Source organism: Nerophis ophidion, linkage group LG06, assembly GCF_033978795.1.
Source record: "Nerophis ophidion isolate RoL-2023_Sa linkage group LG06, RoL_Noph_v1.0, whole genome shotgun sequence".
Lineage (NCBI taxonomy): Eukaryota > Metazoa > Chordata > Actinopteri > Syngnathiformes > Syngnathidae > Nerophis > Nerophis ophidion.
The window spans coordinates 76,639,532-76,658,311 of record NC_084616.1 but is presented as its reverse complement, the minus strand read 5'-3'; the positions used below and the strand labels follow the sequence as shown (position 1 = coordinate 76,658,311).

At 42.0% G+C, this 18,780-nt stretch overlaps 2 protein-coding genes across 7 annotated transcripts in view; both read right to left on the bottom strand.

Annotated features, from left to right (window-relative positions):
- The window catches only part of usp19 (ubiquitin specific peptidase 19), a 66,122-nt gene extending 65,305 nt beyond the window's left edge, over positions 1-817 (bottom strand). For 2 of the 4 annotated variants that reach the window (XM_061904878.1, XM_061904879.1), the window contains exon 1: positions 471-817. The gene's annotated coding sequence lies outside the window, so the exon portion shown is untranslated. The remainder of the gene's footprint in view (positions 1-470) is intronic. The other 2 variants (XM_061904881.1, XM_061904882.1) reach the window with 1 other exon arrangement.
- Positions 818-7,081: 6,264 nt separating this feature from the next.
- The window catches only part of lamb2 (laminin, beta 2 (laminin S)), a 170,397-nt gene continuing 158,698 nt past the window's right edge, over positions 7,082-18,780 (bottom strand). For all 3 annotated transcript variants that reach the window (XM_061904874.1, XM_061904873.1, XM_061904875.1), the window contains 5 exons: positions 18,083-18,290; positions 14,768-14,909; positions 11,497-11,673; positions 11,266-11,425; positions 7,082-8,594 (listed from right to left, as the gene is read on the bottom strand). In XM_061904874.1, the coding sequence (XP_061760858.1) occupies positions 8,458-8,594; positions 11,266-11,425; positions 11,497-11,673; positions 14,768-14,909; positions 18,083-18,290 (824 nt within the window). In that variant the 3' untranslated portion in view covers positions 7,082-8,457. The remainder of the gene's footprint in view (positions 8,595-11,265; positions 11,426-11,496; positions 11,674-14,767; positions 14,910-18,082; positions 18,291-18,780) is intronic.

The following is an 18,780-nucleotide window of genomic DNA, read 5'->3' as shown; positions in this document are numbered from 1 at the left end:
CCTAGAAATTCTGTCCTTTGTCACCGATTCTGTTCATAACTTTTATGGACAGAATCTCATTTCAGTAGGCCTTTAATCGATTCAAGAGGAAAACATCGTAAACAAAAAGCAGTGCAGGCTGGTGCAAAAATACATAAAAGCCTTGTGCAAATAACCGCCTGCTTCTTTTAAACGCCCGTCTCCAAAATCGATTTTGTGAAATAAACGCCCGGGCTACTATTTGGTAACATGTCCTAATTATATCGCACTATTAAAAAAGGCCATATCGCCCAGCCCTACATGTAAATATAAATAATAATGCATATTGGCTGCCAACACATAAATTGGACAACATAACAAAACAACCTTAACGTCATCAGCTCGAACTGAGCTAAAGCCAGCCAACCATTTTGAACTGACACGACCCCGGTGTAGCTGCGGATAAAAGGCTACTATTGTGTCATATTTAGAAAGTAAAATAGTGTACTTACTGAGAGAGAAGTAAAAAAGGAGAGTAATGTCTGCTGTGTACACAACAGCCGGTGACTTCTGCGTCCTCCAGCCGGCTGTTAAAGGCTTGTTAGCCGCACCAGGCCGCGCAGTCAACGGTGCTTCTGGAATATTCTAGATCTTTTATCCTGGACCCATGTCGGAAAAGGTGGTTCTTTATCATGTATATTAATTTTTTTTTTCAGTCCGCAGCGACCTTAAAAGAAAGCAGTTCTTAGCTCGGCGACGCCATTAAGTGGGCTTTGCAGGATAGAAGTATTATTTTGTTTAGGGACAACAAGCAGCTACCGCGGGGGACGAGCCAGAAGAAGACCAGCCTCATCCGGGACGGAGGGAAGCACGTGACACGCGTCACTTCCGCTTTGGTTTATTTCAAAATAAAACGCTTGCAGGGCTTTGGTGGCGTTTTATTTATTTTTTTATGGCGGTTGACATTGCAGAAAGGCAGCACGGTGGGAGAGGGGTAGTGAGAAGGAGAGACAAGAAAGAGTGGAAAACGCCCGAAGCTAAAAGCAACTGCGTGAGAATGTATACTCGAATATCACGATAGTCATTTTCTAAATCGCACGGACAAACCCGCGACATATCGAGTATATCGATATATCGCCCAGCCCTGATGTGATTAATTTGATAAAAAAAATTATAATAATTTGACAGCACTAATCATACCACCTTTTGTATGCAATTGATGGCACAAGCAAACGGACAATTCATGAATGCTCAGTGTAGGGCTGGGCGATATGGCCTTTTTTTAATATCGCAATATTTTTAGGCCATATCGCGATGCACGATATATATCTTGATATTTTGCCTTTGCTTTGAATGTATACTTGATACATATAATCACAGCAGTATGATGATTCTATGTCCATCCATCCATCCATCTTCTTCCGCTTATCCGAGGTCGGCTCGCGGGGGCAACAGCCTAAGCAGGGAAGCCCAGACTTCCCTCTCCCCAGCCACTTCGTCTAGCTCTTCCCGGGGGATCCCGAGGCGTTCCCAGGCCAGCCGGGAGACATAGTCTTCCCAACGTGTCCTGGGTCTTCCCCGTGGCCTCCTACCGGTTGGACGTGCCCTAAACACCTCCCTCGGGAGGCGTTCGGGTGGCATCCTGACCAGATGCCCGAACCACCTCATCTGGCTCCTCTCCATGTGGAGGAGCAGCGGCTTTACTTTGAGTTCCTCCCGGATGGCAGAGCTTCTCACCCTATCTCCAAGGGAGAGACCTGGAAACTCATTTGGGCCGCTTGTACCCGTGATCTTATCCTTTCGGTCATGACCCAAAGCTCATGACCATAGGTGAGGATGGGAACGTAGATCGACCGGTAAATTGAGAGCTTTGCCTTCCGGCTCAGCTCCTTCTTCACCACAACGGATCGGTACAACGTCCGCATTACTGAAGACGCCGCACCGATCCGCCTGTCGATCTCACGATCCACTCTTCCCCCACTCGTGAACAAGACTCCTAGGTACTTGAACTCCTCCACTTGGGGCAGGGTCTCCTCCCAACCCGGAGATGGCACTCCACCCTTTTCCGGGAGAGAACCATGGACTCGGATTTGGAGGTGCTGATTCTATGTGTCTACATTAAAACATTCTTCTTCATACTGCATTAATATATGCTCATTTTAAACTTTCATGCAGGAAATCACAACTAAAAAAAATCACTGTTTTTTTCCATAAGGTGTTAATCTGGAATTGTTTGCCTCGGCATTTTGATGGTGTGGGCGTGGTGCACCAAACGGAGATGTTGACATGCGGAGTAAGCAACTCAGTATTCCTCTTCCTCCAAACACGACGAGTTGAGTTTATACCAAAATGGATACATGGATGATACAGCAAAAGATTGGGAGAATGTCATGTGGTCAGATGAAACCAAAACAGAACTTTTTGGTATAAACTCAACGCGTCGTGTTTGGACGAAGAAGAATACTGAGTTGCGTCCCAAGAACACCAGACCTACTGTGAAGCATGGGGGTGGAAACATCATGCTTTGGGGCTGTTTTCTGCTAAGGCAGGGGTCGGGAACCTTTTTGGCTGAGAGAGCCATGAAAGCCAAATATTTCAAAATGTATTTCCGTGAGAGCCATATAATATTTTTTAACACTCAATACAACTAAATGCGTGCATTTTTAAGTAAGACCAACATTTTTAAAGTATAAAAAGTCTCTTATTCTTTTTCATAACATTGTTATTCCGAAGCTAACCAATAATAAATAAAATGTCATGTCTGTTGATCATGTTTTTTTTGGGCCATGTGCTGTTTGTCTTTTGGACTCTTTAAGTTCCTGTTTTTTTCCACTCCCTTGTCTGGTTTCCTTGGTTACTCATTTTGTCCACCTGTCTCTGGTGGACAAAATGCCCGCTCACCTGCTTCCCGAGCACTAATCAGAGGCAGTATTTAAGCTTGTCTTTGCCAGTCAGTCGCCCTGGCGTCAATGTGATCTTTTCATGCTCTGTGCTGACTTGTTTCATGCCTTGCCATAGTTTCGTGCTTCATGCCATGCCAAGTAAGTTTTGTTTGATTTATGTTCTTAGTCTGTTTATGCGTTAGCTTTCTTCCTTAGCCCAAGTTGTGCCTCCGCTGTGAGCGATTTTTGTTTGTATCTTTTTTTAGTTTAAATTTAGTCATGTTTTTACCTAAATGTCATGTCCCGAGTAGTTTGTCTGCCTTCCTGGGAGAACGACCCCGCAAAAAGCTGAGACCCCCCCAACCCCATCGTGACATTAAATACTTCTTACCATTAATGCGACTTCTTGAACAGGTGCGGTAGGAAACGGATGGATGGATTTAAATGCATGGGAATGTTTTATATTTTGAATGTTATTTTTAGCACTGTGAATTCCAGCGGAATTATTCATAATTATCGTGTTAAGCAATGTCAGCTAAGATTTATCTGAGAGCCAGATGCAGTCATCAAAAGAGCCACATCTGGCTCTAGAGCCATAGGTTCCCTACCCCTGGGTTAAAGCATGGGTGTCAAACTCTGGCCTGCGGGCCAAATTTGGCCCGCCGTGTAATTTAATTTGGCCCTTGAGGCAATATCAATTTAGCATTAGAGCTGGCCCGCCGGTGTTATACAGCTGTGGTGCCGCTGTAACACCACATTCACCACTAATACTCATACTTGCCAACCCTCCTAATTTTCCCAGTAGACTCACAAAGTTCAGTGCCCCTCCCGAAAATCTCCCGGGGCAACCATTCTCCCGAATTTCTACCGATTTCCACCTGAACAACTATATTGGGGGCGTGCATTTAAGGCACTGCCTTTAGCGTTCTCTATAACCTGTCGTCACGTCCGCTTTTCCTCCATACTAACAGCGTGTCACATAATATTGGTGGCTTTTACACACACACACACAAGTGAATGCAAGGCATACTTGGTCAAAAGCCATACAGGTCACACTGAGGGTGGCCGTATAAACAACTTTAACACTTTTACAAATATGTGCCACACTGTGAAGCCACACCAAACAAGAATGACAAACACATTTCGGGTGAACATCCGCACCGTAACACAACAGAACAAATACCCAGAAACTTCCAGCAAATTGAGCAATAATTAACGTTTTATTCATGCATTTTCTCTTGCTACTTCAAGGCTTGAATGTTTGGTTCATTCATTATTGTTATTTTCTTTTCAAATTTATTATTAGCCCGTGGGAAAAAAATTTATATTTACCTCAGAAGATTGCAAATAGAAAATCGTTTAGATTTTATTTGATATGCCATTGATATTTTTATTATTATTATTATTATTATTATTTGAAACTGGATTTTGCATGTCACTAAAGTTATATAAGCCTTGCTTGTTCAATATTTAATGCAAAACTTGTTTGGGTCCTTATTAAAAGGTTCATTTGTTCAACCTTGGCCCGCGGCTTTGTTCAGTTTTAAATTTTGGCCCACTCTGTATTTGAGTTTGACTCCCTTGGGTTAGTACGTCTGCTTCACAATACGAAGGTCCTGAGTAGTCCTGGGTTCAATCCCGGGCTCGGGATCTTTCTGTGTGGAGTTTACATGTTCTCCCCGTGACTGCGTGCATGGGTTCAAGTTCAAGTTTATTCACAACACCATATAACAATTTCAATAGGAGTGAATATCATCAATTAAATATGTTGGTACGTGAAATGGTCCCCCAAATAAGCTAGAAGAAACTTTTGATAGGGGGTCCAGAGGACAGTATATATACATAGAATGATGAAACATGAAACATGGTAGCAAGCACAACAACAACAAAAACAACAACAACGCTATATGATGAACACAAGATATCGTATTTCCTTGAATTGCCGCCAGTGCGCTAATTAATTTAAAACCTCTTCTCACTCCTGCGCTTACCAAAGGCATGCGGTAAAAGTAAACATGCGCTAAGTCAGTGGTTCTCAAATGGGGGTACGCGTACCCCTGGGGGTACTTGAAGGTATGCCAAGGGGTACTCCGGCTTCCTCCCACTTCCAAAGACATGCACCTGGGGATAGGTTGATTGGCAACACTAAATTGGCCCTAGTGTGTGAATGTGAGTGTGAATGTTGTCTGTCTATCTGTGTTGGCCCTGCGATGGTTTCCTGTGGACGGGACTCTCGCTGCTGTCTTGGATCCGCTTTGAACTGAACTCTCGCGGCTGTGTTGGAGCCACTATGGATTGAACTTTCACAGTATCATGTTAGACCCGCTCGACATCCATTGTTTTTGGTCCCCTAGAGGGGTGGGGGGTTGCCCACATCTGAGGTCCTCTCCAAGGTTTCTCATAGTCAGCATTGTCACTGGCGTCCCACTGGATGTGAATTCTCCCTGCCCACTGGGTGTGAGTTTTCCTTGCCCTTTTGTGGGTTCTTCCGAGGATGTTGTAGTCGTAGTTTAGTTTATTAAGGATCCCCTTTAGTCTACACCGCAGTGGAGACTATTCTTCCTGGGGTCCAGGCAAAAAACATCACAGAACAAAAGATTAAAATGCAGTACATGATCCAATAATAAATTGTCATAATACAAAAATAGCAACAACAATGGTTTGGTTTGTACAGTCCTTTTGAGACATTTGTGATTTAGGGCTATATAAATAAACATTGATTGATGTTGAGATCGATGATCATTGGTCCGAATGTATGAATACTGAATGTGGAATTGAGACTGAGAGGCACATGATTCTCCATTTATCCCAGGAATCTCTCACGTACCCTGCAGCAATGTTTCCATCAGGGCAGCCAGGCTCCCCAGAACCTCTTTTCCTCGTCAAAAAGATTTTGTCAATTGCGTCGAGAGTCCAGCTGATCATATCCATGCCTGATGTTTAGATTTGAGGACAGCGCAAAGAAAGAGGCTTCAAAGTTCAGACAAGACAAAAACAAAAGGGAGCAAGCTGGGAGAAGAGGGAGTGGAAAAAAATGCGACCGCCCTCACCAGGGGCAAGACTTCCCTCTTCCCAGCCACTTCGTCCAGGCCAGCCGGGAGACATAGTCTTCCCAACGTGACCTGGGTCTCTCACCTGGGTCTCCTGCCAGTCGGATGTGCCCAAAACTCCTCCCTAGGGAGGCGTTCGGGTGGCATCCTGAGCAGATTTATTTAGCAAAACAATGTCAAATATAATATTGAGCGATTTGTATTTGCTGTAGTATGGACCAAATATGTCTTTAGCTTGCGGTATAGATCAGGCGGGAGAGTGGCCGTGCCAGCAACTTGAGGAATCCAGGTTCGATCCCCGCTCCCGCCATCCTAGTCACTGCCGTTGTGTCCTTGGGCAAGACACGTTACCCACCTGCTCCCAGTGCCACCCACACTGGTTTAAATGTAACTCAGATATCGGGTTTTCACTATGTAAAGCGCCTTGAGTCATGAGAGAAAAACGCTATATAAATATAATTCACTTGATCTAAGTTGTGGTTAAAAAAAGTCTGTGGGCTATAGAGCGTTTTCCGTTCGGGCTCCAGTACTCTGGAATGCCCTCCCGGTAACAGTTCGAGATGCTACCTCAGTAGAAGCATTTAAGTCTCATCTTAAAACTCATCTGTATACTCTAGCCTTTAAATAGACCTCCTTTTTAGACCAGTTGATCTGCCGCTTCTTTTCTTTCTCCTATGTCCCCCCCTCCCTTGTGGAGGGGGTCCGGTCCGATGACCATGGATGAAGTACTGACTGTCCAGAGTCGAGACCCAGGATGGACCGCTCGCCTGTATCGGTTGGGGACATCTCTACGCTGCTGATCCGCTTGAGATGGTTTCCTGTGGACGGGACTCTCACTGCTGTCTTGGAGCCACTATGGATTGAACTTTCACAGTATCATGTTAGACCCGCTCGACATCCATTGCTTTCGGTCCCCTAGAGGGGGGGAGGTTGCCCACATTTGAGGTCCTCTCCAAGGTTTCTCATAGTCAGCATTGTCACTGGCGTCCCACTGGATGTGAATTCTCCCTGCCCACTGGGTGTGAGTTTTCCTTGCCCTTTTGTGGGTTCTTCCGAGGATGTTGTAGTCGCAATGATTTGTGCAGTCCTTTGAGACATTTGTGATTTGGGGCTATATAAATAAACATTGATTGATTGATTGAACTGAGGGAAAACTTTCAACTTAAAAAAGAAAATACTCAAACAAACAAATAAAATATATTGTCCAGGCTTTATTTGCAAAAATAAGGCACCGTAATACAATGATACCGTATTATTTAGCTTTCTTTGTCTTTCTGTGAATATAAAAAAGGCCTCATGGACAAGAAAAAATAGAATAATTCCAAGGATATAAAGCAGGGGTAGGGAACCTATGGCTCTAGAGCCAGATGTGGCTCTTTTGATGACTGCATCTGGCTCTCAGATAAATCTGAGCTGACATTGCTTAACAAGATAAGTAATGAATAATTCCACTTGTAATCAGTGTTAAAAATAACATTCAAAATATAAAACAATCTCCTGCATTTTTAATCCATCCATCCGTTTTCTACCGCACCTGTTCAAGAGGTTGCGTTAATGGTAAGAAGTTATTAATTTATTATTGGTTAGTGTGGGGCTTGCCCTCCTGGGGGTTCTTCAGACCACCAAGCACCGACATGAGAGCCTGTTTCAGGGTTACAATATTGTTTTATTTTTTATTAAGTCTCTCAGTTGCTTTGCAGCAATTGTCTTTTTCTCTTTCGTTCTCGCTCGCACTCTGGCTCCAGCCCCAACCCCGCCTCTCCTCCTGGCTGCTGCTTATAACAGAGCGACAGGTGATTAGATAACAAGGCCCAGGTGGACCATCTACGCACCTGTCGCTTATTCAGAGGCCGGTCCTGGCACACCCCAGTTCGCTGCAGGCCCGCAGGCCACGCCCCCTCCACAGTTAGCTTCAGAATAACAATGTTATTACAAAGAATAAGAGACCTATTACACTCTAGAAATGTTGGTCTTACTTAAAATGCACGTGTTTAGTTGTGTTCAGTGTTAAAAAAAATATTATATGGCTCTTACGGAAATACATTTGAAAATATTTGGCTTTTTGGCTCTCTCAGCCAAAAAGGTTCCCGACCCCTGATATAAAGTAATAATGTCAATAGAATATTTACATATAAAATGTAAATCTTGTAAAATGACTACATGATTCTTGTAATTGTTGAACTTAATATTATTCTAGTAATATATTTTCCTTTCAATGCGGCACTCATAATTATTCATATTGTAGAAAACTCTAGCGAGGTGAAAATTATTTATTTATTTAATTCTAGCTTCTTTGGCATAGCTTTGTTAGCAAAATTCAACCTGGTCTCTTCGTTGTCTCTTTAATAACTAACATAAATAACTGAATAATATTAATGTAACAATGGTTTCTTTGCCTTATTTTTTTAACATATATTTGGACATACATTGACATCTGGAAATTAAATATACACACACTTTTGATAATACAGTACACACATTTACAACCATACAATAAGCAATACAACCTGCACACGCTCAGTTCTCCCCGGTACAGTATTTCCCACCAGTGACAGTACAAAGAAAAACTACTGGCAGGTGTTATAGATCTGGATCTGTTTGTTGATGTCGTTGAGGATGGCTTTCATCTTGTCTTCCAAGCCGTCCAGCTGTCGAGCTTTCCCTTCGAGCCTCCTCTGGTTATCCTCGTAGTTTTTCTCCAGTTCTGCGGGAACAAAACATCGGCCGTGCTTAGTAACCTGCGCAGTTTTTCATATCGGGTTTTAACACAGAGGCAAGGCAAGGCAATTTTATTTTATTTATATAGCAAGTTTACAACAATTTTTAAAATCGGACCAAAGTGCTTTGCAGGTTAAAAAGCATACAGCAAAAAACAAATAAACAAAAAAATGCTGCAAAATAGCCATGTTGGGGCCATAAAAGTTACATTTATTCACGTGAAACTTTCATACGGAATTAAACAGAGATAATATATATATATGGACTAGACTGTCACAATATCATGTTGGACTCACTATGGACTGGATTCTCACACTACTATGTTAGATCCACTATGGACTGGACTCTCACTATTATGTTAGATCCACTATGGACTGGACTCTCACTATTATGTTAGATCCACTATGGACTGGACTCTCACTATTATGTTAGATCCACTATGGACTGGACTCTCACTATTATGTTAGATCCACTATGGACTGGACTCTCACTACTATGTTAGATCCACTATGGACTGGACTCTCACTATTATGTTAGATCCACTATGGACTGAACTCTCACTATTATGTTGGATCCACTATGGACTGGACTCTCACTACTATGTTAGATCCACTATGGACTGGACTCTCACTATTATGTTAGATCCACCATGGACTGGACTCCCACTATTATGTTAGATCCACTATGGACTGGACTCTCACTATTATGTTAGATCCACTGTGGACTGAACTCTCACTATTATGTTGGATCCACTATGGACTGGACTCTCACTACTATGTTAGATCCACTATGGACTGGACTCTCACTATTATGTTAGATCCACCATGGACTGGACTCTCACTATTATGTTAGATCCACCATGGACTGGACTCTCACTATTATGTTAGATCCACTATGGACTAGACTCTCACTATTATGTTAGATCCACTATGGACTGGACTCTCACTATTATGTTAGATCCACTATGGACTGGACTCTCACTACTATGTTAGATCCACTATGGACTGGACTCTCACTATTATGTTAGATCCACCATGGACTGGACTCTCACTATTATGTTAGATCCACCATGGACTGGACTCTCACTATTATGTTAGATCCACTATGGACTAGACTCTCACTATTATGTTGGATCCACTATGGACTGGACTCTCACTATTATGTTAGATCCACTATGGACTGGACTCTCACTATTATGTTAGATCCACTATGGACTGGACTCTCACTATTATGTTAGATCCACTATGGACTGGACTCTCACTATTATGTTAGATCCACTATGGACTGGACTCTCACTATTATGTTAGATCCACTATGGACTGGACTCTCACTATTATGTTAGATCCACTATGGACTGGACTCACAATATTATGCTAGATCCACTATGGACTGGACTCTCACAATATTATGTTAGACTCACTATGGACTGGATTCTCACAATACTATGTTAGATCCACTATGGACTGGACTCTCACTATTATGTTAGATCCACTATGGACTGGATTCTCACAATACTATGTTAGATCCACTATGGACTGGACTCTCACTATTATGTTAGATCCACTATGGACTGGACTCTCACTATTATGTTAGATCCACTATGGACTGGACTCTTACTATTATGTTAGATCCACTATGGACTGGACTCTCTCACTATTATGTTAGATCCATTAAGGACTGGACTCTCACTATTGTATTAGATCCACTATGGACTGGACTCTCACTATTATGTTAGATCCACTATGGACTGGACTGGACTCTCACTATTATGTTAGATCCACTATGGACTGGACTCTCACTATTGTGCTAGATCCACTATGGACTGGACTCTCACTATTATGTTAGATCCACTATGGACTGGACTCTCACTATTATGTTAGATCCACTATGGACTGGACTCTCACTACTATGTTAGATCCACTATGGACTGGACTCTCACTATTATGTTAGATCCACTATGGACTGGACTCTCACTATTATGTTAATTCCACTATGGACTGGACTCTCACAATATTATGTTAGATCCACTATGGACTGGACTCTCACTATTATGTTAGATCCACTATGGACTGGACTCTCACAATATTATGTTAGATCCACTATGGACTGGACTCTCACTATTATGTTAGATCCACTATGGACTGGATTATGACTATTATGTTAGATCCACTATGGACTGGACTCTCACAATATTATGTTAGATCCACTATGGACTGGACTCTCACTATTATGTTAGATCCACTATGGACTGGATTATGACTATTATGTTAGATCCACTATGGACTGAACTCTCACTATTATGTTAGATCCACTATGGACTGGACTCTCACTATTATGTTAGATCCACTATGGACTGGACTCTCACTATTATGTTAGATCCACTATGGACTGGACTCTCACTATTATGTTGGATCCACTATGGACTGGACTCTCACACTATTATGTTAGATCCACTATGGACTAGACTCTCACTATTATGTTAGATCCACTCGAGGTCTATTCTCATTTCTACAGTGTACAATTTGATGAATAACTTGCTTTGGTGTAACTTGGATTTTTCTTTAATTTTTAAAAGTTTGAATTGAATGATAGTATTATATTTGTTTTATTGTTGGATAATAAAGTTCCAAATATGCTGAACACGTGTATTTCTGTACCTGCGAGTCTCTTGAGCTTGTTCTGGGCGTCCTGCAGTAGCTGCTTGGCTTCGTCCCGCAGCATCTCCGCCTTGGTTTTGGCTTCTTGAACAGCTTTGGCCTTGGTGTTGACCCGCTGCTTCACCTCATGGTACTTGTCTGTCAGCTGCCCGTCCAGGATCTGGGCATCCACAGAGGGTCTGAGTGGCAAAGTGACCACAGGGCCATGGTCTGCAAACACACAACAATCACCTGCTTGGCTTCGTTGGCCTTGTCTCTGGCCATGGTGGCGGTCTCTTCGGCCCGGGCGGCCGCCATGCTGTTGTTGGCCCGTTTGGTCTTCAGCACGCCGATCTCTCGGCCCAGCGTACCCAGACGATCCACGGCCTCGCTCAGTTCCCGCTCGCCGTTTGACGTTTCTGACTCAATCTGAGGAGATGGAAATATACAAATGATAGACTTCAGACCTAGACTTAGGCAAACTTTATTGATCCACAAGGGAAATTGTTTACTGGCGTCATATTGCAGTCTACACATATCTCCTATGTGTCACTGCCATCTACTGGTCACACTTATCATTAAAACATGTTCCCAAAAAAATTGCTTCGAGGCCAGTAAGCACAACCAGAATTATTCCATACATTGTGCGCACCGGGTTATAAGGTGCAGTGTCGATTTTTAAGAAAATCAAATGATTTTACGTGCGCCTTATGGTCCGAAAAATACGGTACAAATAGCCAGTTGTCTAATACCTGCCATTTTGTCGCCATCTGGTGGCCAATAAATGTTAATCATCCAATAGGCGGTTTTAGCTCGGTTGGTAGAGTGGCCGTGCCAGCAACTTGAGGGTTGCAGGTTCGATTCCCGCTTCCGCCATCCTAGTCACTGCCGTTGTGTCCTTGGGCAAGACACTTTACCCACCTGCTCCCAGTGCCACCCACACTGCTTTAAATGTAACTTGGATATTGGGTTTCACTATGTTAAGTGCTTTGAGTCACTAGAGAAAAAGCGCTATATAAATATAATTCACTTCACTTCACTAATAATTGTACTTGCCAGGACCCACAGCACAGCGTTTACTTATAAACAACCTTCCCTAGTCATGATGCGGGGGGAAAAAAATAATTAACCAGCGCAAGCTTGGCCACACATAACACAACCTGCTCATGGAACGTAATGGATATTTACAGTGGGGCCAAAAAGTATTTAGTCAGCCCCCGATTGTGCAAGTTCTCCCACTTAAAATGATGACAGAGGTCTGTCATTTTCATCATAGGTACACTTCAACTGTGAGAGACAGAATGTGAAAAAAAATCCAGGAATTCACATTGTAGGAATTTTAAATAATTTATTTGTAAATTATGGTGGAAAATAAGTATTTGGTCAACCATTCAAAGGAGGTTTTGGCTCCAAATCTCACGATACATGGCCCCATTCATTCTTTCCTTAACACGGATCAATCGTCCTGTCCCCTTAGCAGAAAAACAGCCCCAAAGCATGATGTTTCCACCCCCATGCTTCACAGTAGGTGTGGTGTTCTTGGGATGCAACTCAGTATTCTTCTTCCTCCAAACACGACCAGTTGAGTTTATACCAAAAAGTTCTATTTTGGTTTCATCTGACCACATGACATTCTCCCAATCCTCTGCTGTATCATCCATGTATCCATTTTGGTATAAACTCAATTCCTCGTGTTTGGAGGAAGAAGAATACTGAGTTGCATCCCAAGAACACCACACCTACTGTGAAGCATGGGGGTGGAAACATCATGCTTTGGGGCTGTTTTTCTGCTAAGGGGATAGAACGATTGATCCGTGTTAAGGAAAGAATGAATGGGGCCATGTATCGTGATATTTTGAGCCAATACCTCCTTTGCATGGTTGACCAAATACTTATTTTACACCATAATTTACAAATAAATTCTTTAAAATTCCTACAATGTGAATTCCTGGATTTTTTTTTCACATTCTGTCTCTCACAGTTGAAGTGTACCTATGATGAACATTACAGACCTCTGTCATCATTTTAAGTGGGAGAACTTGCACAATCGCTGGCTGACTAAATACTTTTTTGCCCCACTGTATATACATACATACATACATACATACATATATATATATATATAGACTATATATATATATATATATATATATATATATATATATATATATATATATATATAGTCTATATATACATACATATATATATATGCACCGATTAATCGGTGCATCCCTAATATATACTGTATATATATATATATATATATATATATATATATATATACAATCGGTAACCGAATATATTCGGCTGAATATGGCAGAAAAAGCCACATCCGGCCTTCGGTGGAATGAGTTAAAAACAAGGCCGAATAGTGGCGTGTGACGCAAAGACGCAATTTTTTGACGCGGTGACGCAATCAACCAACGTGCAGTGTTAAATTTAAATTGTTTTATACATAGTTAGTTTCCTTCTTTTTATTCTGAAGCTGAAGTACTGTTATTGACAAATCTGTTCTGGCCTGGTATATGTTGTGTACCTGTATAAGTGTATGAGGTTACATTGGGATATGTTGTGTACCTGTATAAGTGTATGAGGTTACAAGCACACACTTATTGAGATTTAGTGGGGCCTCTGTTTACATTATTAGCCTGTTGTGTAGGCTACCTGTATAAGTGTATGAGGTTACATGCACACACTTATTGAGATATACTTGAGCCTTCTGTTTACATTATTAGCCTGTTGTGTAGGCTACCTGTATAAGTGTATGAGGTTACAAGCACACACTTAATTGAGATCTACTTAAGCCTTCTGTTTACATTATTAGCATATCTACTGTGGCTAAGCAGACTTTTGCCAAAAGGACAATAATTCATTTGTTATGGGTTTATCCACTTTAATGCACTTTATTTTTTTTTTGGAATGCATCTTTTGTTTGAAGGCCTAATATAAATGAAAAACTGTGCTTTTTTTGAAAAGCAAAGGCTACTGGAATATTAAAAAAATGTCAATATTCAATAAAAAAATTACTTTATTTGAAAAACATGTCTAAAACTGCATTTATTATTCGGTATTTGGTATTCGGCCCTGCGATAAGGTGGCGACTTGTCCAGGGTGTACCCCGCCTTCCGCCCGATTGTAGCTGAGATAGGCGCCAGCGCCCCCCGCAACCCCGAAAGGGAATAAGCGGTAGAAAATGGATGGATGGATGGTATTCGGCCTTCGGCCAAGCGCTCAAATTTTATTCGGTTTCGGCTTCGGCCACAAATTTTCATTTCAGTGCATCCCTAATATATATATATATATATATATATATATATATATATATATATAAGTATAATAATTATCAATTACATATCCATTATATTATTATAATAATATGTACTCATATATTTATAGGCTTAATGTATGCATATGTATGTATACATATATATGTATAATAATTATTAATTATATTCCCATTATAATATTATAATAATATGTACTCATACATATGTATAGGCCGTACATGCATGTAAATATTGACCTGTGCCAGGCGGGTCTCGGTGTCATCAATATCAGCTCTGGCTCTGGCGATGGCTTTCTCTGCAGACGTCTGAGCAGTCTTGGCGTCCACCAAGGCCTGCTTCACCGTCTCTGTTGTGGTCTTCACGCCTTCAGCTTGATGCCTGAACAACGCAAAGGTGGTTTCATTAAGAGAGGGTCATTCAACAAGCAGTGTACTGTGGGCATGGTCTGCTAAAGGTTTGCGTTTATATAAAAACACGTGAAAACTTGATAGCGCACACAAAGCTGAGCTACAACTAATAAGTGAGCAAAATGCAAAGAGCAATCCATTTAGAGCAGGGTGTGTCAGTCGATCTCGAGCCAGGCTTTTAAAAAAAATAGACCTGAAAAATGAGTGATCATCAATCTTCACCAAGACGTCACTTAAATGACATTCACGGTACCGGAGGGTCTTGTGAGATGACGCTGGCTGCTGCAAGATCATTATTATGAAAATATGACCGAGAGGAAGGCGAGAAACACTTTTTATTTCAACAGACTCTCGCGCCGTACCTTCCGTCAAAACTCTCAAGGCAGACTGCACGTTTCCTATCTTCACAATAAAAGCCCTGCTTCATGCTGCCTGCGCTAACTAAATACAGAGTCTCGGAAAACTGGCGTGCACAAGCGATCCCTCAGAAAGCTGGCGTGCACATCACTTGTGCACGCCAGCTTTCTGAGACTCTTATTTTGTTAGCGCAGGCAGCATGAAGCAGGGCTTTTATTGTGAAGATAGGAAATGTGCAGTCGGCCTTTAGAGTTTTGACGAAAGTCTGTTGAAATAAAAAGTGTTTCTCGCCTTCCTCTCTGTCATTTTTTCATAATAATGAACTGGCAGCAGCCAGCGTCATCTCACAAGACCCTCGGGTGCCGTGAATGTCAATCAAGCAAGCTACGGAATTTGCCGCCAATGTTTTTCTTGTAAAGTGTATGGAAGCTGGATGAATTAGATGCCAAAAACCAACCACTTTCATGTGGTATTGTACAGAAAGGACAACTTTTTTTCTCCTCCATTTGAAAATGTGGGCGTTATCATCATTACTGTCTGATTCCAATCAATGCAAGTCATCAGAATCAGGTAATACACCAACTTATATTCTTGTCTTTGTGAAAGAAAGACATCTATATGTGTTACACATGCTTGTATTATCATTAAACACATTTAACTTGTTTACAAAAATGTCTCTTTCATAAATAAATAAATATAAATGATATATATAAATGAGGTAGATCCCCTCGAGTTGGTCAATTGAAAAGTAGCTCGCCTGCAGAAAAAGTGTGGGCACCCCTGGTTTAGAGTGTGTGTCTTCATGAATGTGCAGAATACATGCTCAGCTTCTAGAACACCCACATAACTGGGAGGAGAAAATGCAACTCTATTATATAGTGTTTTATCATCGCTCAAACTGTTCTGCGGGCCCCTGTTTCGCGTCTTTATGCGGCACGTTTCAAATGTGCGTGCAAACTGGCACAGTTACGCACAAACGGCTGTGAGAGAAGAGCCAATCGCGTTGCAAAGACAGACACGTAACAAAAATAATCCACCGTCCTACGTGTGTCGATATATTCGGACTCTCATAAGTTAAAAATAATAGACATATCGTCTATTCTAGTGTTTTTCAACCACTGTGCCTGCCGTGAGATAGTCTGATGTGCCGTGGGAGATGATCTAATTCCACCTAATTATGTTAAAAATATTACTTTGCAAACCAGTATATACAAACCCTGTTTCCATATGAGTTGGGAAATTGTGTTAGATGTAAATATAAACAGAATACAATGATTTGCAAATAATTTTCAACCCATATTCAGTTGAATATGCTACAAAGACAACATATTTGAAGTTAAAACTGATACACTTTTTTTTTGTTGCAAATAATCATTAACTTTAGAATTTGATACCAGCAACACATGACAAGGAAGTTGGGAAAGGCGGCAATAAATACTGATACAGTTGAGGAATGCTCATCAAACACTTATTTGGAACATCCCACAGGTGTGCAGGCTAATTGAGAACAGGTGGGTGCCATGATTGGCTATAAAAGAAGCAGCTTCCATGAAATGCTAAGTAATTCACAAACAAGGATGGGGTGAGGGTCACCAATTTTTTAAGCAAATTGTCAAACAGTTTTAGAACAACATTTCTCAACAAGCTATTGCAAAGAATTTAGGGATTTTACCATTTACTGTCCGTAAAATCATCAAAAGGTTCAGAGAATCTGGAGAAATCACTGCACGTAAACAATGGTATTATGGACCATTGATCCCTCAGGCGGTACTGCATCAAAAACCGACATCAGTGTGTAAAGGATATCACCACATGGGCTCAGGAACACTTCATAAAATCACTGTCAGTAACTACAGTTGGTCGCTACATCTGTAAGTGCATGTTAAAACACTAGTATGCAAAGCGAAAGCCATTTATCAACAACACCCAGGAACGCCGCCAGCTTCGCTGGGCCCGAACTCATCCAAGATGGACTGATGCAAAGTGGAAAAGTGTTCTGTGTTCTGACGAGTCCACATTTCAAATTATATTTGGAAACTGTGGACGTGGTGTCCTCCGTAACAAAGAGGAAAATAACCATCAGGATTGTTATAGGCGCAAAGTTCAAAAGCCAGCATCTGTGACGGTATGGGGGTGTATTAGTGCCCAAGGTATGGGTAACTTACACATCTGTGAAGGCACCATTAATGCTGAAAGGTTTTGGAGCAACATATGTTGTCATCCAAGCAACGTTATCATGGACGCCCCTGCTTATTTCAGCAAAACAATGCCAAGCCACGTGTTACAACAGCGTGGCTTCATAGTAAAAGAGTGCGCCTGCAGTCCAGACATGTCTCCCATCGAAAATGTGTGGTGCATTATGAATCATAAAATACGACAGCGGAGACCCAGGACTGTTGAAGGACTGAAGCTCTACATAAAACAAGAATGGGAAATTATTCCTCTTTCAAAGCTTCAACAAATTAGTTTCCTCAGTTCCCAAATGTTTATTGAGTGTTGTTAAAAGAAAATGTGATGCAACACAGTGGTGAACATGCCCTTTCCCAACTACTTTGGCTTACAAACTACTTATGAGTTTGAACATCAAATATGTTGTCTTTGTAGCATATTCAACTGAATATGGCTTGAAAAGGATTTGCAAATCATTGTATTCTGTTTATATTTACATCTAACACAATTTCCCAACTCATATGGAAACAGGGTTTGTACGCTTTGTTACTCTCTGCAACAGATTTCAAATACGATGTCTTACAAGAAGCTGGGAGTGACTGAACAACAAGTCGATACCTTGCCCGCTTGGCATCCAGCAGCAGTTTTTCCGCCTGCCGCACGTCGTCCTGCGTCTGCGCCAGGATGGCGTCCACGTTGGAGAGGCTGCGGACGCGCTCTTTGATCTCGTCGGCGAGGTGTTTGATCTGGAGCGGGGAGGCGGGGATGGACAGCTCCAGCACGCGGTTTGCCACGGCCTCAATGTGGTCGGGGTCCGCCCCTTCCTCTAAAACACAGACACCAGGCGGGGGGATTAAAGAGGCTTCCAGTAAGGGTATTGAACCGTTGCAACCGGGCTGTTCAGATTGTCTTAGAGTACGTTTCGCCTCTCATCCGAGCGGGCTTGATCAATTCATGCTCAGACTGAGAGGATGGTGCAGGATCGAGGAATGTAACAATCAGGGTTGTATGCTGGGGATTCCGATCATCCATGAGGGATCGGCCAGATCTAGACTAGGGACGGCGTGCTCAACCTGAGGGTCCCTGGTTCAATCCCCACCTAGTACCAACCTCGTCACGTCCGTTGTGTCCTGAGCAAGACACTTCACCCTTGCTCCTGATGGGTGCTGGTTAGTGCCTTGCATGGCAGCTCCCTCCATCAGTGTGTGAATGTGGAAGTAGTGTCAAAGCGCTTTGAGTACCTTGAAGGTAGAAAAGCGCTATACAAGTACAACCCATTTATCATTTATCATTTAGGTTTGTAACACCACAATTCA